Source organism: Astyanax mexicanus, chromosome 23, assembly GCF_023375975.1.
Source record: "Astyanax mexicanus isolate ESR-SI-001 chromosome 23, AstMex3_surface, whole genome shotgun sequence".
Lineage (NCBI taxonomy): Eukaryota > Metazoa > Chordata > Actinopteri > Characiformes > Acestrorhamphidae > Astyanax > Astyanax mexicanus.
Window position 1 is genome coordinate 28,794,130 of NC_064430.1, and position 22,908 is coordinate 28,817,037.

Consider the following 22,908-nt stretch of genomic DNA (forward strand, 5'->3'; position numbering starts at 1 on the left):
GAGCTTTGGTTACAGTGCATTACCGGCTGATAATGGCACTCATAGAACGCCTCTCAGCCAATCACATTGCAGGTATGAAACTAACTGTGTTATAATGTAAAATTTACACATTAAAAAATCATGAAAAGAAAGAAAACACATTGAAAGAGAAGAGGATTGTCCAACACTTTTGACTGGTACAGCATATTATATTTATGTTAATTGCCCACACTTTAAAACTTCAGAAATGAAACGTCCCATCCATCTGCACCCACTATCAGACCTCACACCAACTCCACCTGACCATGCCATGTTCAATTAATGTCACTCACACAACTTAGACAAGTCATGGCCTAAGGCAGGGGTGTCCAAACCTTTTTTGGAGCGGCCTGCGAGGTTTTTTAGAAATAGAATGAAAGTTGGCCCGCTGTTAAGCAGGTTTTTATAATGTGAGATTCAAAGTTTGAACGCTAGGTGTCAGAAACGGGCCAAAGAGTCTAAAAGTGGAGACGGTGCGCATTTCTAGCACAGAAAAACGGGACAAAAGAGTCTAAAAGCAGAGAGGGCGCACATTTCTAGCGCAGAAAAACGGGGCAAAGAGTCTAAAAGTGGAGAGAGTGTGCATTTCTAGCGAAGAAAAACGGGGCAAAGAGTCTAAAAGTAGAGAGGGTGCGCATTTCTAGCGCAGAAAAACTGGGTAAAAGAGTCTGAAAGCGGAGAGAGTGTGCATTTCTAGTGCAGAAAATCAGGCCAAAGAGTCTAAAAGCGGAGAGGGTGCACATTTCTAGCACAGAAACTCAGGCCAAAGAGTCTAAAAGCGGAGAGGGTGCGCATTTCTAGAGCAGAAAAACGGGCCAAAGAGTATAAAAGTGGAGAGAGTATGCATTTCTAGCGCAGAAAAACAGGGTAAAAGGGTCTAAATGCGGAGAGAGTGCGCATTTCTAGCGTAGAAAAACGGGCCAAAGAGTCTAAAAGCGGAGAGGGTGCGCATTTCTAGAGCAGAAAAACGGGCCAAAGAGTCTAAAAGTTGCCGTGATTAAGGAGTTTTCTATATTAAGAGACATCATGAAATTAAACATCAATTTATAAAAAATCTTAGTTTACACAACACTGTTAAAGATAGATAAAGATAGTAAGTCAAGGTAAACGGTGTGTAAATGAAATAATCAGGTAAATGTATTATTTAAAGTGGTATATTTCATTATTTGTTTTATTACAGAGTCTGTGGCCCGTGACTTCAAATATATTTCTCCTTCTGACCCCCAACAAAAAAAGTTTGGACACCCCTGGCCTAAGGTAATTCATAATCAATGTTTTTATGTATTTGTATGATATATAAATATATAAAAGGATTCTGAAGGACCTCCAGGCCGAACTTGTAGAAGCTGTAGTTGAGCAGGTATTTGATGCAGGGCAGCAGACCCTGGTCCAGTTTGTCTCGTGTGGCCTGGGGGAAGATGGCGGGGATGGTGGGTGGAGAGCGCTGGAGCTGCCTGTAGTGATGAACCTGGTGCCGGTACACCGTCGCCTCGAACACCAGCAACAGCAGAACCAGCAGGTGATTCTGACACAACACACAGAACCACATAACAGGAAGATTAGAACAGATCCAAATTCTAATTTAGTTTATATACACTAACAAAAATACGCACTCACAAGAGCTGATAGTTGGAATTAAACAAAGTTTTATATAGTGATGCTTGAAAGTTTTTGAAACCTTATTTGGAAACCTATATTTGGGCGCCGAGTGGTCCAGCGGTCTAAAGCGTTGGCACTATGTGCAGGAGGTCGCAGGTTCAAACCCCCGCTTATGCAGTTTTGCCATCAAGCTGCTGGCGCTCAGAGGGAGCATAATTGGCCCTGCTATCTCCGGGTGGGTAGATGGCGCTCTCTCCCCACATCACTCCTAGGGTGATGTTGATCAGCACAGGGCTGCGTCTGTGAGCTGGTGTATCAGAACCGAGTCGCTGCGCTTTCCTCCAAGCGTGCTGTCTGTTCGGCAAAGCTGCATCAGCAGCAGCTTGAAAAGAAGCGGGGGCTGATTTCACATGTATCGAAGGAAGAATGTGTTAGTCTTCACCCTCCTGGTGTGTTGGGGCATCACTAGTGATAGGGGGAGTCCTAATGAGTGGGTTGGGTAATTGATAATTATTTTAAAAAATTAATAAAAATCTATATTTCTGCAAAAATATGATCTTAACCATCATTAGATTTTCACACAAGTTCTAAAAGTGTGTAAGTGAACCTCTAGGATAAGCAATTAATTTGCAAATGATGGTGAAGATGCCTGGCTGAAGGCAAAGTCTGTCCCCAAAGTCTGACAACTGGGTAACATATCTAGCATTCATGGAGTACCACTCACCAAGAGGAACACTACCCGCTACCTATTTATATACCTGCCAAATACTTAACTGTGTGATGAGTTTTGCTGAACTCTAGGGTGAGTTTAAATAAATGATGCCCGATTAATGACACAAGTGATATCTCACCTTACTGTATCCCAGAGCAGTGGCAGCCTTCCTGAACCCAAACCAGTTTGCTGGATCCACCGGGTCTTTATAAAGCGTGGAGTTCACAATCTCATTCATCTCTAGACTGGTTTCATTAGAAAGAGGCTGAAAGAGACAGAAAGATGGAGAGACAGATAGTGTTTATGTTTATCTGGGTTTAGTATTCTAATGCTATATAGAGTTAATTACAGGTAGACACTGTCACTGATCATTGACTTTATGTTTATCTGGGTTTAGTATTCTAATGCTATATAGAGTTAGTTACAGGTAGACACTCTCACTGATCACTGACTTTATGTTTATCTGGGTTTAGTATTCTAATGCTATATAGAGTTAATTAAAGGTAGACGGGTGCGTGTCGTACCACAGTGCAGTTATTGGAGTACTCGTTCGGGTTGACGATGCTGAGCTGGTAGAGCATTTTGCAGACGATGATGACGCAGACCCAGACGGTGGACAGACAGGAGGCCATCGGTCTGAATCGAGCGTACGGCATCGCAAAGGACCACAACACCACCAACACCAGATTCATCACAGATGGCTACAGACAGACAGAGAGAGATACAGAAAGAAAGAGATAAAAATGTAATGAGATAAAAAAAATGTTTTATTATATTCAATTAAAGTCAATAAAAAAAGTATATTTCTATGTCACAAAGCAGCTTTACAAAGATATGGATCCAAATCTTTTATGAATAAGCACCAAAGTGGTGTTGGCAACAGTGGCAAGGATCCATTAAACTTTATGCAATTTGTTTAACAAAAAAAAAATCATTATTAATGGCCCAATAAAAATCCATCAAATTGCAAAAAAGTTCTTGACAAATCGTGCAATAGAAATGCTCCAGAATATACAGTATATAATTGTATACAAACTGTAATAAAAAGAAATCACGAAGAATTAACCAATAGAAATGCCCGAAAATTTATTATTATATTATATTAAAATGTCATAAAAAATAATCAATATTTCACTATGTATATGTATAATCTTATCAAATGTTTTACTACAAAAAAAATGGTAAAAGGACCAATAGCAAGGTTTTAAAATGAATAAAAATCTTTTTAAAATGTTATGATGAAGGGACCAATAAAAAATTCTTTAAATATATATACAATATATTGCATAAAGGTTTTATGATAAATAGACAAATAGGAAAGTTCCAATATATGCACTATTGCAGAAAAAAAAACAATATTTTTCCTTTTTTTTTGCAAATCAGTGATGACATATAATTCTAAAATCTGTATTTTTTTTATATACCCATCTGTTCTACAACAATCTACAGTGTATCAGTTTACAGTGCAGAGATCTCCCTGTGGTTGGAGCATCAGTACACACCTCCAGCAGCGCCACCCACACCACGAAGAAGGCCACGATTTTGAGGATGTGGAGCTCCAGGATCCTCCAGAGGAAAGCCTGGATCAGGGTCAGGATATCCGAGAACTTCCTGAAGAGCACCATCAGCCTGTCCATCACCAGCCCCCACTTACTGGGCACCATCACTGCGGGAAGAGGGGGGACAGTGATGAATAGGGGGGTGGGAATCATAGAGCATCTCACGATATGCTGCTCACAATATTGATGATATCTCGATACTCAATAGATCCCAAGACAATTCTGTATGATACTTCACAGCATCTGGGTTAAGTGGCTATAATAATAATAAAAAATAATAATAATTAATAATTAATAATAATAATAATAATTAATAATATTAATAATAATAATAATAATAATAATAAGTGATATTTGACGCCATGTATTGGTACAATACAGTGCAATACAACTTAGAAAAATAACAATATAACAATACAATATATAGCAAAATGGACATATGCCCCTATTGTTAGCATTGTAAGCCTGTTGGGAGCATCGGCTAAATGCTCTGTATTTCAAAATAATAGGAGTAAGCAGGGGTAGGCTATTTTACAAAAGTTTGTACTTGTTATTATGTTTCACTACATCCCAAGTCCATTTCACACTGGATTTCTCCTTTAAAATAAATATTTTAATAATAATTTATATTTTACATTTATTTATTTTCCAAATTTTCTTCCATTCTTTTCCCAATTTAGCCTGACCAATTGTCCTATCCATTAACCTGCTACTCAGCTGTATATCCCCCTATCACTAGTGATGCCAAAACATGCCTCCTCTGATACATGTAAAGTCAGACTCCGCCTCTTTTTGAACTGCTGCTGATGCAGCATTTCCAAGTAGCATCACAGCGCATTTGGAGGAAAGCGCAGCGACTCGGTTCTGATACATCAGCTCACAGACGCAGCCTTGTGCTGATCCACATCACCCTAGGAGTGATGAGGGGAATGAGCACCATCTACTGTACCCACCCAGAGAGAGCAAGGCTAATTGTGCTCTGATGGCAAGCTGCATACCCAGGATTCGAACCAGCGACCTCCAAATGATAGCGGTAGGGCCCTTTAAACATTTATTTTAAAGTGGTAGCTGAATGCTGCATTGATTAAAAGAGCTGTACACAAATATTTTGGCATATAGTGTATTTCTGTTCATGCTCTATAAGGTAATGTGATTAGTGGGTGTGATTTGGTGTCAGATGGTCTTTAATCACAGCTGAGCGGGTGAATCACTGAGCGTTCACGGCTGTTTCAGGGTTAAGGACAGGTTAGAGCTCGTCACTGACTGAAGTTCATGTCGCTGTTTTTCTCACCACCATCCTCTGATTCATCATCTCCCAGATCCGTCTGCAGATCCTCCTCCTCAAACCCCCCTCCCTCAGAACTCTGCAGCACCTCCGGCCTCGGGGCTGTTCTCCTCCTGTATGCACACACACACACACACACACACACACACACACACACACACGTATATTTATAGGAACATGTACAAAAAGCAGTCCCAATCGTTATTCATATGCAGCACCACTTGGTAGCATCACAACACACTCTGAGGAAAGCACCAGATCCCCAGCTCTGGTACATTAACCAACAGATAACTGTGCTGACCAACATCACAAAGGTACTGTGCTCTCTCGGACTCCGGCTGCTGATGGTAAAGCAGCATAGCCAAGGATTCAAACCTAAAATACACATATTATACGATAGCTGGTCTTAGTTATTAGGTCTTAGCTCTCTTCATTTGGCTTTAGATTAGCTCAAAAAGAATAGAGCAGGGGTCGGCCATTAAGTTTGGCCACAGGACAGATTTTTTTGCAAGCCTTTAAAAAAATAATAAAATCTGTTTTGGAAACTGAAGTGTAATGAGATGGAGTGCTACTAATTAAACTAGTAGCTCTCCAGCCCAGAGGGTTGTTCAGTGGCGTGCAGTGAATATAGTGGGTACCCCTTCTGCAACCACCCACCCATACCCCCCCACCCCCAACCTGCCGCCAGCCGACCGCCCACAAATACAGCTACAACTTACAAAACTGTACAATAGACCACAACAATAAAAGCTTAATTTGCCTACAAGTACAACCGTTCAACAAAGATCAGTCTAATAATCCAACCAAACAGAAAAACAGCAGCACTAGGACTGATATAACAATTAAGTACACACAAAAACTCACCAGTCAGATGGATTATATTTGTGAATTAGTTTCACATTGGAGGACAACCTTTAAAAAGGCCTTTTAATTTAATATGACACAATATCTGTCTGATTTTCAGTCGCAATTCCATTAAAGTTCGCTAACTATTAAATTAATCCAGCATGCACTCCGTTTTACACTAAGCAACGCGTAACACCTTCAGCAGAGCGCTGCGAAGGGGTTAGACAGCCATGGCCCCACCCCCATAGTGAAAATCATGAATCTGATTGGTTAGATTGTCCTGAGACTTTGCTAATAGACTCCTTACGCAAGATTGAACCTGTGTCTTCAGGGTCTCGGTACAATACACTACCGCTGCCCTGGCGTTTTTTCCCTGCTGTGTCACAATTCACTGGTCAGGGCACAGGTAGTGTATTGTACCGCTGCCCTGACCAGTGAATTGTGACACAGCAGGGAAAAAACGCCCTTATAAAAAGATAGGAAGCAGAACTAAAGTGACACTGAGCACGACAGAGAGACGGGGAGGGACGTAAACAAAAGCTCACCAGAGAAGCTTTTTATTTATTTATTTATTTATTTATTTGAATTATCATTCATTATAGTTCAAACCACCTCACGGGCCAGATGTTTCATGCTTGCCTATGGCCGACCCCTGGAGTAGAGCGCTGAGAGCTTCAAGGAATGAGTTTCAATGACTGAGCACAGCTACATCCAAGCCTTACATCATTAAGTGCAATGCAAAATGTCGTTAGATGCAGTGGTGTAAACCATGCTGCCACTGGATTGACTAATCCCACTTCCTCATCTGGTAATCTGATGGTCGAGTCTGGGTTTGGCGGTTGCCAGAAAAACAGTTCTTGTCTGACTGCACTGTGCATTGGTGCTTAAAGTTTGGTAGAGGGGGGGTTATGGTGTAGGGTTGGTGGGGCAATTTTTGTCCTTATCTATCTATAAGTCAGTATCTTTTAAATATAATAAATTTTAAACTTTTAAAGTGTATATATGTGTTTTGTGTGTGTGTGTGTGTGTGTGTGTGTGTGTGTGTGTGTGTGAGTGTAAGTACCTGTGCAGGGGTGTGACGTGTTCCAGGTCTGTGATCTTCATGAAGGGCTTGTGGAAGTAGTGCAGCTGCAGGATGCAGGCCAGCAGGAAGAAGCCGGGGATCATGATGCTGGTGAAAAGCTCCGACAGCTTAAACGTCTCCAGACCAATATCTGACAGCCTGAGGGGGGACAATGATGGGGCGTGGTCAGTAAAAATTTAAGGTAATTGTTATTATCAAAGTTGCACAGTTGTAATGCAATGTAGTTATAACGCTAATTATAACAATAGATTTTTTTTTCAACAGTGTGTTCAGTGTGGGCCAAGTCCTGCTGGAAAATGAAATCCTGATCTACATAAAAGTTGTCAGTAGCAGAGAGAAGCATGAAGTGCTGTAAGATTTTGTGGGAAAACAAAACTGCACTGACTTTAGACTTGATAATAAAACACAGTGGATCAACACCAGCAGATGACAGACATGTCTCTCCAAACCATCACTGATTGGTGGAAACTTCACACTAGACCTCGAGCAGTTTGGACTGTGTATCTCTCCACTCTTCCTCCAGACTCTGCTCCCTTGATTTACAAATGAAATGTAAAATTTACTGATGATCAGTGATGGTTTGGAGAGACATGTCATCTGCTGGTGTTGATCCACTGTGTTTTATTATCAAGTCTAAAGTCAGTGCAGTTTTGTTTTCCCACAAAATCTTACAGCACTTCATGCTTCCCTCTGCTGCCGACAACTTTTATGGAGATGTGGATTTCATTTTCCAGCAGGACTTGACACACTGCCCACACTGCCAAAAGTACAAATTGGTCTTATATAATATTCTATGATTTTTTGGGTTTTCATTGGCTGTAAACCATACTAATCAACAATAAAAGAAATAAACTGTTAAAATAGATCACTCTGTGTGTAATACATCTATTGAAAATACGAGTTTCACATTTTGAACTGAATTACTGAAATGAAGTAACTTTTCAATTATGTTCTTATTATTTGAGATGTACTAGTATAAACATTCCAAATATCACTGTGCTGACCACGAAAGCAAAGTTTATGGAGATTATTCAAGTTTTCTATTTTTTTTTTATTCATTTTCATTTGACAAAGTATTAGAAAAACACACTCAACACAGATGCAGAACAGTCAGAACTGAAATAATGCAATAAAAAAAAAAAAGTTCATATTCATAAAGTTTTATGAGTTCAGAAATCAATATTTGGTGGAATAACCCAGTTTTCATGCATCTTGGCATCATGTTCTCCTCCACCAGTCTTACACACTGCTTTTGGATAACTTTATGCTGCTTTACTCCTGGTGCAAAAATTTAAGCAGTTCAGTTTGGTTTGATGGCTTGTGATCATCCATCTTTCTCTTGATTATATTCCAGAGGTTTTCAAATTGGTGAAATTAAAGAAACTCATAATTTTTAAGTGGTGTCCTCTTTTTTTCAGAGCTGTATATGTTAAATTGTTATGTAGTGTAACAATTAAGTCTGGGGGAAAAAAAAAAAAAACGGAACTAATGTTCAGTTTGTTCTACATACATAACAGAAACAGAAACAGAACCACAAAGCTACACACCCAGACATGCACACACACAAAATACACACACACACACACACACACACACACACACTCCCACTCAGTCCAATAAGCCTGTGTAAATGTACATTAGCTTAGCTAACTCAAATTTATAGCTGTATAACACCTGCAAACAAACTCGCCCATGCTGTTACTCAATCAGATCCTGTCCAGCATGTACACAGCAATCATCATTCTCTCTCTCTCTCTCTCTCTCTCTCTCTCTCTCTCTCTCTCTCACAAGCGCATCTCTATCATCATCATCATAGTCATATTTAACAACCCAAAAATAGCTGGGATTAGACTGGCCACTTTAACAGTCATATTAATACCACAGAGCATTAAAGAACATGTTTTAATGCTTAAAAGATCTACAAAGTCATTCTGACAGACTGCAATACATTATAAGACGCATAAGCTCCATAACGTTCATATGATCAATACAGTCATTTTGACAAACTGTAATATACTACATGAAGTATAGAGGGGGCTCAATAATGCATTATAATATTCATAATATTTGTACACTCATTCTGACAGACTGTAATACATTAAAGGACTCCTAGAGAGCGCTCTATAATGCTTAATAATGTTCATGCAATCAATACACTCATTCTGACCGACTGTAATGCACTGCATGAAGTATAGAGGGCGTTCAATAATGCTCTATAATGTTTATATTATGTGTACAGTCATTCTGACAGACTATAATCCACTATATGAATTATCGAGGGAACTTAATAATTCTTTATTATATTCATATTTATTGTTTACTCATTCTAACAAACAGTAATACACTATAAAAAGCATATTGGCCGCTTTATAATGCTTTATAATGTTCATGTAATCAATACAGTCACTCTGACAAACTGAAATACACTATAGGAAGCATAGAGGGTGCTTAATAATGCTCTAGAATGTTCATATGATCAATACAGTCAATCTGACAGACTGTAATACACTATAGGAAGCATAGGGGGCACTCTATAATGCTTTATAATATTCATAATATTTGTACACTCATTCTGACAGACTGTAATACATTAAAGGACTCATAGGGAGCACTCTATAATGCTTTATAATGTTCATGTAATCAGTACACTCATTCTGACAGCTGTAATGCACTGAATGAAGTATAGAGGGCGCTCAATAATGCTCTATAACATTTATATAATCAATACAGGCATTCTGACAGACTATAACACACTATAAGAAGCATAGGGGGCACTCTATAATGCTCTATGACGTTTAGATGATAAATAATTAATTGTTTATTAATTCCTTGAGTATTAGTCATTTTATTAATCAATTATACAAAAACAGTGGATTTATAAAGCCTAATTTCCGTTTAAATGTAATGAATGACGTACTGTTCCTCTGTGAAGCCGGTGAAGTTTCTCCAGTAGTCTGGGAAATCCTCAAACTGGTAGGTGTAGATAGCGATGAGCACTAGCATGGTGTACGCCACCACCAGCCACCAGAAGGGTTTCAGCAGTCTCCTCCACAGGGAGTAATACACCTACAAAAAACCAAAGAGAGAGTGTTGGCACACTGTGGTGGAAATAAGTTTCCGGAAACAAACCACCATAATAAGCCCCTCCCCCACAAACAGGCCCAGAATCGATGCTGGGTGTGGATTCGTTTATTCAGGACCAGTGTTAAAACACCCCCTCTGGCATCAGAAAAAAGCAACACCACCAGTATGAATCGTCTTTACCTGGTAGAGACACATGCAGAGCAGAAACAGCAACATGTAGACAATCTTGTAGCCGACGAGTTTCCCGGCGAAGCTGACCATGATGAACATGCCCCCGCACACGTAGATCCAGTACTTAGCGTACAGACTCATCACCACTCGGCCCAGCAGCTTCAGAATAGAGTCGTCTCGCCCAGTGTTCTCTACAGCAGAGAGGACAGGAGGTGACTGGAGGAACTGGTTTAGGTTCAGAACTCTGTAGATCAGCGTGTCTCAGATTAAATACACACTTAACTGTTTGCTCTTCTTTAAACAACTAATAGTGTGTTTATACAGGATTTAATTGTGTATATATATATACTGTATATAACAAGTGTACAAAGGATTTATGGAACTTAAATGGTCACTTATACACTTATTAAACCATAAACATTATCAGCAGGAGCTGGAAATACATACATATACAGTACCAGTCAAAAGGTTGAACACACCTCTTCTCATTCAGTGTGTTTTCTTCCTTTTTATGATTTTTACATTGTAAATGTATTAGTAAAGATTATATTTAAGCTATACAGGAACATATGCAGAGTTTTACTCTAAACAAAAAGTTTTAAACAAACCAGAATATGTTTTATACTTATAGATATATAGATTCTTCTAGGTAAAAAATAAAATAAAATCCTGGTAGAGAGTAGAATTCAAAAGCAGCCCCAGAACATCACACTACCACCACCTTGTTTTATGTTCAGTATGATGTTCTTTTTCCGAAATTTTGCATTAGTTTTATGCCAGATGTAAAAGGACACACACCAACCAAAAAGTTCCACTATTGTCTCATGGGTATCATCAAAATGTTTTTAGGCAAACGTTAAACTGACCTTTGTGTTCTTTTTGGTCAGCAGTGATTTTTGCCTTGGATACTATTTTGCCCAGTCTCTTTCTTATAGCTGCATTATTAACACTGACCTTAACTGAGGCTTTAGTGAGACCTGCAGTTCTTTAAAGTTGTTCTGGGTTCTTTTTTGACCTCCTGGATGAGTTATTCATGCCCTTTTGGAGTAATTTCAGTAGGCCAGTCACTCCTGGGAAGGTTCACCAGTGTTTCATGTTTTCTTGATAGGTGAATAATAGCTCTTACTGTGATTCTCTGGAGTCTCAAAGCTTTAGAAATGACTTTGTAACCTTTTCCAGACTCATAGATGATCAATCACTTTGTTTTCTCAACTGTTATTGATTTTTTTTCTATTTCTTCTTGCTTTTTGAGACCTGTTAGCTGCTTCATTTAAGTGATTTCTTGATTCTAAGTCTGGTAGTAAGCAGGCCTGGTTGTGGCTAGTAAAACTGACTAATTCAGAAACTAGAATTATCACTAGTCAGTTTTTTTTACATAGGGCTAGGTTGGTTCAGATTGTTTTTATATAAAAATTAGAAAAATCAAAAACAAAAGGACAGAAAAAATATTTATTTAAAGCATTGTATGTATGTTGTCTGCCACTCTCTCACCTCCAGTGGTGACCTCCTGCAGTGGAGCCGTCTGTTTCTTCTTCCTCCAGAAAATATCCTTTACTGATTGTCTTAAAAGCAGCCAAAACGTCAGAGTGAAAAGCAGCTGAGGGAAACAAAGAGCAACAAACACAGCAATTGTGTATTAAAGAGCCACTAGACCATATTTTTTTCTATTAATAGCTGAAATGTGTTCATTTGAAGAAATAGAACATACCAGTCCTGCTTAATTTTTTTAATAAACATTTCCTAACCTTTAAATAACACTTTTACTGTGGTAATTTCTGCCTCTGCAGTCCCCTTTCAGGTTCAACTGTGCTATAGGTGTGGAGGATGCTGTATACTTTGAAACTCAGGCACTCACAATATGCAAATCCATGAGTCAATCAATAATATAACCCCCCTTGCTGATGTCTAACCATCTGTGTCTCACCGCTATCAGAGGCACACTACTGCTGCTGTAGCTGCCACACCTCTAAACCCATACATCACCCAGTGCCCATTCCAAACTACCTCTCCCATTTTTTTAAATAGTAAAAATATACATAATTGAGTAATTCTACTTAAATAGTACAGCAAATTTACTGTAAATATTACTGTAAATATTACCATCTACATTTTTTACATATTACTATAAACTCCATTTCCCAGCATGCACTGTGCTCACCATGGCTCCAAGGCGCAGGCAGGGGTACGTCGCTCGGTCCAGTCCCATCTGCCTCAGGCTCATGTAGCCCACGTGCTGGGGCAGCTCGGGCTCCAGGTGCATGGCCCAGACGTACTGTAGGCAGCAGAGCCCCAGGCCGTACAGCAGGATGAACGGAGAGCACAGCATGGCAAAGTGTCGGCGCGCTCGCAGCATCCAGATCAGACACGCCCACAACAGCAGCACGAAGGTCAGCCAGCTGTGGTAGGTGATACTCCACACCTGCAGGGGGCGACGGAGGAGCACAGCTCAAAACACACAAAATAAATGTGCTAATTCTTGTTATTAATCTTTTTTTTTTTTTTTTTTTAGGCATAACATGCAATAAACCAAACCAAGCATGTCTTCTGCCATTTCTTTTAAGAGCTAGGTTTGCTTTGATTTGGAGAATTGCTATTTTAACGGCGCAGCTACTTCTCAGTAGAGGAAACTGATCTGCTCGTTCATTGTGTTTATTGTTTATGTAAAAGTTAGCATAGCTGCCAACAGGCATGGACTATGGGTTTGTGTACTGCTGTTGATGGTTGCCGAGGTAGCAATGAACTTGTGACTGTTGACAGCTGTCTAGGTTGTTTTAAGTCAGTGGTGCACCTGTGTTTTCCATTGTCAAGATAGCAATACACCAGAAATGTACCTGAACACACCTCATTTCCAGACCACCACGCCCATCAGTGCAGATATATTCAGAAACACTGTTGCTATTTAAACAACGCAAGTACAAGATATAAAAATAGACTGTGGGTAGAGTGTAAGATAACAATGAGAATTGTGATACGCCTTGCCATTCTAAATGCGTTCTGATTGGTTTGATAATAGCACAGTCTCAAATACTCCTTTTAGTTTCAGAATAAAAACAGGGTTGGAGCTAAACTGCTGTTAAAAATACACAAATATGTCAATAAAGACATTTTTACACAGCTAGTGTCTCATTTTAGCCAGAACAGGATAGGAATGTTCATGAAAAAAAAAAAAATGAAAAAAAAAAAATATATAAATATATATATATATATCAGTGGCGATTGCTCTATGACTGCAAGAGAAGCTCAGCTTCCCCTAAAATGTAAAAACATAAGTGATTAAATATATACTGTTGTGTGTACATGTCACTGATTAAATATGCACTACACCGCGCTGAACTTAGTTCAGAATCAGCTTCTTATCACTGGTAACGCCGCGGCTTTCCTCTCACTCATTCCTGCAGCTTCACAGCGCTGCTTTAAACAGTGCACAGACTTCAATAGCGGAGCAAAGCGCGCGGGGAAACGAGACGAGTCACTGGATAAATGTTGGGCTTTGTCCCGCCCATCGGACGCTCAGCGTCTCTGGGGGTCTATGGGGCAGTGGGCTGGCCTCGGCCGGCCCGGACGCTCAGCTTCTGCATGATGATTGGATGACCTGTCTGAGGCGGAGTCCCTTTTTGATTGACAGCGAAATGTGCGAATCAGCGATCTTTTAGTGGAAAAATCCGTTTGATAGTCTTCCTTACAAAGAAAAACTTAAGAGTTAAACAGCAGGGAAGATCAACTGCTCAGATTAATTTGGTGTAAAAGGTGGGGAAAAGTAACAGGTCTTTTCAGCTGTTCTGGTGTGATAAAGGGAGCTGGCTGACTGGAAGTGCTGTAACAAATAAAATGTACTGATGGCCATTCCTCTTGATGAAACTATCTCAGGACATAAATGAACAGGGGCCAGTAATAAGTATTGTGTTATTATTAAAAATAATTTAAATAATTTAAATTAATAAAGGGATTATTCAAGGAAATTAAAACTGTCCAAAAAGAAAATAAATTTACCTGCATTTTTTACTTTACCAACTTTAAAGATTTTGTGAAATGTTTTTTTTTTATCATTTTAAGTTATTCATGTCATAGGGTCTTTTTTATGTAATTGTTCAATGTAAAGAATGGGTACCTTTTTGTTGTGTAGTGAAAACTTGAAAATAATGCCTTTTGTTTACAAAAAATAAATCTCTGGTAGAGTAGAATTTACGTATAAATAAAACTACATATGTTAAGATGTAGGCCGAAATTGAGCTTCCCCTCCTTGAAAGACCAGCATCCGCCACTGATATATATATATTTATATATATATTTTTTGTCTAGGTTATATTTGAACCTGAAAAATAGTATATTCTACTGTTTTAAAAGAAACAAATAACTGAAATATATAAACAAATGTGTAAAAATGCTCTCTATACATAGTTGCCATATGGATGTGCATCCGCTGCTGATTTATTAATTTACTACCACTGTACACACTCCAGACTGGAGCTACAGTATTAACTGCTGCTGCCATATGGCACCAATTAATTATGTTTTATCATTTTGTATAAAGACGACAGCATCTATTAATGTTCCATTCAGAAGAAGTGATTCCAAACTTCTGCTTGCTGTTATAAAATATTTCATACTGCATAAACAGTAACAGATGGATGAGAGAAAGCGGGTGATGTACCATCATGGCAATGAGAGCACAGATGTAGCTCTGCTGCATGATCATCCTGCCCACTAAGAGCAGAGCACTGTCCTCCTCTTCCTCCTGCTGCACCGCTGACGTACTGAGCCCTGTGACACACACACACACACACACACACACACACACACACACACACACATAATCATAATAATACATATTGCTCACTATCAGTCATTATTTTTGCATAAGAAGTGATTATGAATGCAATAAACAGTCATTCTGATAAAATATGGGACCTGTTAACAGTTGGCACAGGCTGCCAAGCAACATAAAGAGCATTTTTGTGTTAAAAGCAGTAAATTAATAGCAGTAACAGGGTTCTACTGATTTATGAAGTGTATATTAAAATAGGGGTGTCATCGAATTGTGTATAGTCACATAGGCACAATAAGGCACATCACATTATGAGGTGCACTATTAATAAATGTCTATTGCAGGGGTGTCCAAACTTTTTTTGTTGGGGGCCAGAAGGAGAAATATATTTGAAGTCACGGGCCACAGACTCTGTAATAAAACAAATAATGAAATGTAGCACTTTAAATAATACATTTTCCTGATTATTTCATTTACACACCATTTTACTTGACTTACTATCTTTATCTTTTACAGTGTTGTGTAAACTAAGATTTTTCAAATTGGTGTTTAATTTCATGATGTCTCTTAATATTAAACTCCTTAATTACGGCAACTTTTAGACTCTTTGGCTTTTCTGTGCTAGAAATGCGCACTCTCTCCGCTTTTAGACTCTTTGGCCCATTTTCTGCGCTAGAAATGTGCACCCTCTCCGCTTTTAGACTCTTTGGCCCGTTTTTCTGCGCTAGAAATGCGCACCCTCTCTGGGCTGTAGTTTGGACACCCCTGGTCTATTGCATAAGGCGCATTATGCGACACTAGTAAGGAACAGGGGTGATGCAATTTTTTCTTTGTACTTCAGCAGATCTTGCAGCTGGGTGGTGGTGATTGGGATAACTAAATTAAGTAAGGTTAAGTAAGAAACAAAACTGTAATATTAAAAAAATATATATATTTTTTTCTTTCAAATTAAAATGAGTGCTTGATGTGAATCTATACAGATTTCTCTTCTGAAAACTGTTTCTTCTGGTGAGTTAAGCACCTCCATTGATTAACAGTAAGCTTAGATTTCCAGTTTACACGAATGCTGGGTGCAGCAGAATTAGCATTAGCATTAGCATAACTAAAAATGGGATATTGACAGCTTACAGCTGGTTAGTAGCAATGGAAATAAACTGAGCTATGAAAATTAATTTCAAAAATGTTTTTAAAATTTCCAAAGTATTATGAGTACTGTTTCCTACACCTTCAAAAAAGACTCTTAGAAACTGTAGAAAAAAACTGCTACAGGAAGAGTCACGTCTGGCTGACCCACATGGAAACAGCTTTAGCCTTTAGCTCAGCTTAACGTGATTGGACTGAGTCTCAGTTTCAGCAGAGAAGAAAATAATTAGACGAGGTCTAATTGATAAGATGATATAGAAGCTAAAACAGCAGCTTGTCTGCTACTGGACTAATAAAAATAGCTGTGTACTAAAACTGAGTGTATATCGTCGCTGTCCAAGGAAAAACACTTATCTCCAATTTTTACTTTACCATATAATTTGAACAGACAAAGTGTCCCTTACACTGTGCCTTTCAACATTGACTTCCATTAAACGTTTGCAAGGTTTTTTCTCTCTCCTGTAAAGATGCTGTTTTGGAAATACGTGTTTTTTTTGTATTGGACAGCGTTGATATGTATTATAACTTTTTTTTAGAAGTTTGAAAATATGAGCGAAACTTTACTAAAGTTCTCTAAAAGCTGAACTGTAAAATAAGGTTCTGCATACCGAGGTCATGCTGACCGGAACCGTTAGTGACGTGTTCTTTAGTGTTAGTTGGGTCGGATTCCTGCCCAGGGCTCTCCCCCGAGGCCAGCAGCATTTGCTGTGGAAGAGAAACACAGAAATACAGAGGAATCAGAAGCACAGAGAAGTGAGCAGTGATGGGAGTAACGGCATTAAAATAAACGCTGTTACTTTTTTCAGTAAGGAGTAATCTAACTAATTACTCTGACTATAATTTTATAATGGCGTTACCATTTCCCACACCCCGTTACTGCACGTTACTTTAGCCACTCAAAAAACTTTTTTTTTTGCGCATACAGACAAAGCGCATGTGTGTGTGTGCGTTGTGTGTGTGAGTCACAAGGGAGGGGAGGATGAGATAACCTCCTTAGCAATTGTATGGGCCAGTATTAGTATACAGTAATGGCACTAGAAATGTGTGTTACCACTAGGCACCTGTAGGTGGCAGTAGTGAGTTAGATTTGGATAATTACGGTGTTTTTTTGAAGGTCATTAACAATTAGGCTCGTGCAGGAGAAAAAACAAGACAAGCGGCAAAAAAGCCAAAGTAGCCTCACCTTTTCTGACCGCAGTTTTAGGATTTAGGAATTAGGAACATGAATATAAGTACCTAGTTTTCTGTTTATAAGCATTTTAATCGTTTTTGTTCAGTTTTCTTGTGTATTATTTTTTAAGAAATAAATATTTGGTTTGGAAACGTAAAACGCGAGTTGGAAAGTGAGTCAAGAACCGCATGGATCTACAGCAATGATTGGCACGAAAGTAACGCAATGGTTACTTTTACTGGTAACTAGTTACTTTTATAGTGGAGTAACTCCGTTAGTAACTCAGTTACTTTTTTGGAGAAGTAACTAGTAACTATAACTAATTACTTTTTCAAAGTAACGTGCCCAACACTGGAAGTGAGAACTGAGAGAAAACACACAGTCTAACGGAACTACTCAACTTCCCACCTGCTGTACATCTACTTTATCTTAAACTGAACACTGTGGTTCAAAGATAACAAAATAACCAAAGCTGATGAGTTCTGTATGTGACACTAAACAGGGGCTAGAGGTAGAAAAGGCTGTTTTCAATAGATGTAGACAGAGAGAAAGACAGAAAAAACTCTACATTTAACCATTTATTATATTATGGTTTTGCATGTTTTGCCCTCCTGTCCAAACAAAAACGTAATTTTTTGGACACTAAGATTTGTGAAAGCCCTGTTTTCATTGTTTTTGTATGGATGGAAAAAAAACTCTGACATCACAATACATGCTACAACTGAAGCCCTATCCCGACGGGATTAGTCTCTCAGGGGGACGTCTGTGAAAAATATTTCACACTTCTACTCAGTGATAAAACTCTTGAATCTGGACTGGAATTGAAAAAACAGAGAGAGACAGTGAGTTTTTTTGGCTTTCTCGCTCACATGACGTTGTGTTCAGTAGCTCCTCCATTTCCACACACTATTGTGTTTATACGTGGATCTCCATGGAAACGCATGCCCCAAGTGTAATTACGGTGCGCGCCAGTGGACAAATAGCTATTTTCTTAAACGTGAAGTGATGAAACTCAGAGATGTGCGTTCGGACGGGATTCAGCAAAAAACAGTAGATATTTCAGGCTGTAATTTTCTCAGAGGATGTCTAAGAAAAGCGCATACATGGTCATTCTGGAAGGGAATAGAATTACAGAGGCCCCCTATAAAAGAGAAAATTACCCCAGAACCCCCTGAGAAACTAATCCTGTCTAAATAGGGCTTTAAAAAAATGATTAATAAAAAAAAAAAAAAAAAAAAAAAAAGTCCTACAGAATGCTTCAACATCATTTCTTTATTTTTTGCTTTTTTGTCATACATTTTTAGATTATTAAACAAACTTTAATACCAGACAAATGTAACCTGATTAAATATAAAAAAGCAGTGCTTGCCTCCCATAAATTCACTGTAATTAATCCACATTCAATTTCACTACTTTTGTCCTTTTTCTTTAAAGTTGACATCTTTGGACAATGGGCTTGTAAATGTGTGGTAGAACACTAAAAAAACAATGCTAATGTAACAGAAATGCACATGTATTTTTTTTTATAAACGTGTGCATACATAAGACTTCAGACCCACCTTAGTGTCATCATCAGGGCTTTTTCGTCCCGCCCCCCACTGCTTTAGCTCCACCTCCTCTCCACTGCCACTTTCTGTCACGGTGGCTTCGCCCACAATCGTCTGTACAACCAAAGAAAACACCAATAAGCACTAATCTCACACTGTTAGAGTCGTGACTGTTATAATAATACTGTTTTAGGTTTATAATACAATGTAGAAATAAACTTAATCATGATCATCATGATTAATCATGATGATGTGTATAATTAAATAAGCCGATAGTTGCGGTTTTATGTTAATTTGATTTTGTTTATGTGAGATATATAAACTTATTTATATTCCAATTCCAATCTCTGAATATTCTTTTTTTATTTCTAATTTTCTCCCATTTTCCTCATAATTTACCTAGGCCAATGGTCCCACCCATTTAGCGGCTACTCAAGGCTACACAAGGAGGGTGTAGACTAGCACACGCCTCCTCTGACACATGTAAATCAGACTCCGCCTCTTTTTGAACTGCTGCTGATGCAGCATTATCGAGTAGCATCACAGCACTAATGCTTGGAGGAAAGAGCAGCGACTCGGTTCTGATACATCAGCTCACAGATGCGGCCTTGTGCTGATCCACATCACCCTTGGAGTGATGAGGGGAAGAGAGCAACATCTACCCACCCAGAGAGAGCAAGACCAATTGTGCTCTCTCTCTCGGGGCTCCGGCAGCTGATGGCAAGCTGCATTCCTGGGATTCGAACCTAATGACCTAATGACCATAATAGCAGCGCTTTAGACCACCAGACCACTCGAACCACTTAGACATAAAGGAATGTGTAATTGTTATATTCTTATAATTATTATATGAGAGGCATGAATTGGCCTTAAAGTGACAATTATATTGTTTACCTCAATCATTTCTTGCCTATCATCACGGGTCTAGTAGTGACACTTCAGAAAAACGATAAAAAAATAAAGATACAGTTGTGGTCAAAAGTTTACATACACTTGTAAAAAAAACATAATGTTATGGCTGTCTTGAGTTTTCAATAAGTTCTACACCTCTTATTTTTCTGTGATAGAGTGATCGGAACACATACATGTTTGTCACAAAAAACAGTCATAAAATTTGGTTCTTTCATAAATGTATTATGGGTCTGCTGAAAATGTCACCAAATCTGCTGGGTCAAAAATATACATACAGCAACAAAATTTGTCAATTTTGGTGATGTAGCGAGTTGTGTCAATCAAATTAGCTTCATGTCATGGCCTCTTCACTTCTTGTAAGTGATTCTGATTGACTACAGCTGTTGACTTCTCATGAGCCCATTTAAATAGGGCTCATTTGACCCAGTGATTAGACTCAGCTACAAAAGCTACAATGGGAAAGTCAAAGGAACTCAGTGTGGATCTGAAAAAGCGAATTATTGACTTGAACAAGTCAGGGAAGTCACTTGGAGCCATTTCAAAGCAGCTACAGGTCCCAAGAGCAACTGTGCAGACAATTATACGCAAGTATAAAGTGCATGGAACAGTTGTGTCACTGCCACGATCAGGAAGAAAACGCAAGCTATCACATGCTGCCGAGAGGAGATTGGTCAGGATGGTCAAGAGTCAACCAAGAATCACCAAGAAGCAGGTCTGCAAGGATTTGGAAGCTGATGGAACACAGGTGTCAGTCTCCACAGTCAAGCGTGTTTTACATCGCCATGGACTGAGAGGCTGCCGTGCAAGAAAGAAGCCCTTGCTCCAGAAAAGGCACCTTAAGACTCGGCTGAAGTTTGCTGCTGATCACATGGACAAAGATAAAACCTTCTGGAGGAAAGTTCTCTGGTCAGACGAAACAAAAATTGAGCTGTTTGGCCACAACACCCAGCAATATGTTTGGAGGAGAAAAGGTGAGGCCTTTAATCCCAGGAACACCATGCCTACTGTCAAGCATGGTGGTGGTAGTATTATGCTCTGGGGATGTTTTGCTGCCAGTGGAACTGGTTCTTTGCAGAAAGTAAATGGGATAATGAAGAAGGAGGATTACCTCCAAATTCTGCAGGAAAACTTAAAACCATCAGCCCGAAGGTTGGGTCTTGGGCGCAGTTGGGTGTTCCAACAAGACAATGACCCAAAACACACATCAAAAGTGGTAAAGGAATGGCTAAACCAGGCTAGAATTAAGGTTTTAGAATGGCCTTCCCAAAGTCCTGACTTAAACCCCATTGAGAACATGTGGACAGTGCTAAAGAAACGGGTTCATGCAAGAAAACCATCACATTTAGCTGAACTGCACCAATTCTGTCAAGAAGAGTGGTCAAACATTCGACCTGAAGCTTGCCAGGAGCTTGTGGATGGCTACCAAAAGCGCCTAGTTGCCGTGAAAATGGCCAAGGGACATGTAACCAAATACTAATGTTGCTGTATGTATATTTTTGACCCAGCAGATTTGGTGACATTTTCAGCAGACCCATAATAAATTTATGAAAGAACCAAATTTTATGACTGTTTTTTGTGACAAACATGTATGTATTCCGATCACTCTATCACAGAAAAATAAGAGTTGTAGAACTTATTGAAAACTCAAGACAGCCATAACATTATGTTTTTTTACAAGTGTATGTAAACTTTTGACCACAACTGTACATAAAGTAAAATGTGTGTTTGGAGGCACCTCTGAGTAACTGTGGGTGCTGATCTTCAGGATGGTTGCCACTGTGATGTAGAGGAGGAGCAGGATTCCGGGGTTGACGTAGACGGGCCAATCGTGTTCTGTGTTGAGGATGAGGGCATCGGAGGAGGAGCAGTTGGCAGGGATGATGATATCCTTGAGGCCGAAGAGTCTGGAGGGAAACGGTTTAGGAGTTTAGGAGTTTTGTAGTCGTGTCACAAAGCTTTTCTGCACCAGTGAGTTGTGTATAAACGTCAGGTTAGCAAGCTGTTGACTAATAAAAGTGAGTGTGTGTGCGTGTGTGTGTGTGTGCGTGTGTACCGCTGAAACTTGGCAGGTCGTTTTACAGCGATGTGACCGCCATCTGTCATCATCTCCGTGACGGAGCAAAGGTCAGGAGAGACTTGTGAGACAGGGGGAATGTTCATAGCTGGCAACCTGACTAAGCAGGAAATGTGTGTACTGTGTAGAAGTGTGTGTGTGTGTGTGTGTGCGCCATCTGCCAGATGTATCCAGTTCTATGGTAAAGGCCTCACTGCCAGGTTGGCACAGCGCTCTGCCAACCAGCATAAAAGAAAGGCGGTCTCTGCCTAGAACTTCCTACTCTCCCAGCCATCCCAACTGCCCCGGTCCGTCACTAACACACCACCAAATCCACATTCCACAACATTCCACAGCATTCCAGAACTTTCCAGAACTTTCCCAGCCAGAAGAGCTCATCCTTTTCCCACTCCTCCACTCCTACTCACTCTAAAGCTCTGAATTTCTACCCATAAAGCCTCCACCCACACGGCTTACGCACCGCCCCTACACCCCCCTGCTTCTCATACTTACACAACCCACACACACACACACACACTCCAACCTGACGACACCCCTCACTCACAGTGACTGGTGGGAACAGGGCATCATCGGTTTAATAGATCATTCAAAGCATTCCAGCTCATCTCCACAATTCATCTCCTCATCAACATCAAATACCACCCCCCCCCACAACCCAACACTGCCTTTCCCCAATAAAGACCATCAACACCATCTACCAAAAACACCATTATCTATCCAACAAACACTGAAATTGCCTAATCCACATAATTGTTTTCCAACAAAACCCATCACTTGCCAAAAAAATGAAAAATCTTCTTCACCCAATAGACACCATTATTCTCAAAAAAAAAAAAAAATCTCCACCCAATATAATCATACTTCAACAAACTGCAATAATACAGAAAAAACACCATTTCCAAACAGACACCATTATTCTCTTAGAAAGCCCATAATTT

General features: G+C 39.4%; 1 protein-coding gene across 2 annotated transcripts in view; it reads right to left on the reverse strand.

Moving 5' to 3' along the window:
* piezo1 (piezo-type mechanosensitive ion channel component 1) overlaps positions 1-22,908 on the reverse strand; it is a 193,781-nt gene that overhangs the window by 53,031 nt on the left and 117,842 nt on the right. For both annotated transcript variants that reach the window (XM_049471026.1, XM_049471025.1), the window contains 14 exons: positions 21,632-21,800; positions 18,997-19,098; positions 16,875-16,971; positions 15,010-15,119; positions 12,517-12,777; positions 11,850-11,955; positions 10,368-10,549; positions 10,021-10,169; positions 7,083-7,241; positions 5,180-5,286; positions 3,832-3,995; positions 2,854-3,030; positions 2,469-2,594; positions 1,343-1,543 (listed from right to left, as the gene is read on the reverse strand). In XM_049471026.1, the coding sequence (XP_049326983.1) occupies positions 1,343-1,543; positions 2,469-2,594; positions 2,854-3,030; positions 3,832-3,995; positions 5,180-5,286; positions 7,083-7,241; positions 10,021-10,169; positions 10,368-10,549; positions 11,850-11,955; positions 12,517-12,777; positions 15,010-15,119; positions 16,875-16,971; positions 18,997-19,098; positions 21,632-21,800 (2,110 nt within the window). The remainder of the gene's footprint in view (positions 1-1,342; positions 1,544-2,468; positions 2,595-2,853; positions 3,031-3,831; positions 3,996-5,179; positions 5,287-7,082; positions 7,242-10,020; positions 10,170-10,367; positions 10,550-11,849; positions 11,956-12,516; positions 12,778-15,009; positions 15,120-16,874; positions 16,972-18,996; positions 19,099-21,631; positions 21,801-22,908) is intronic.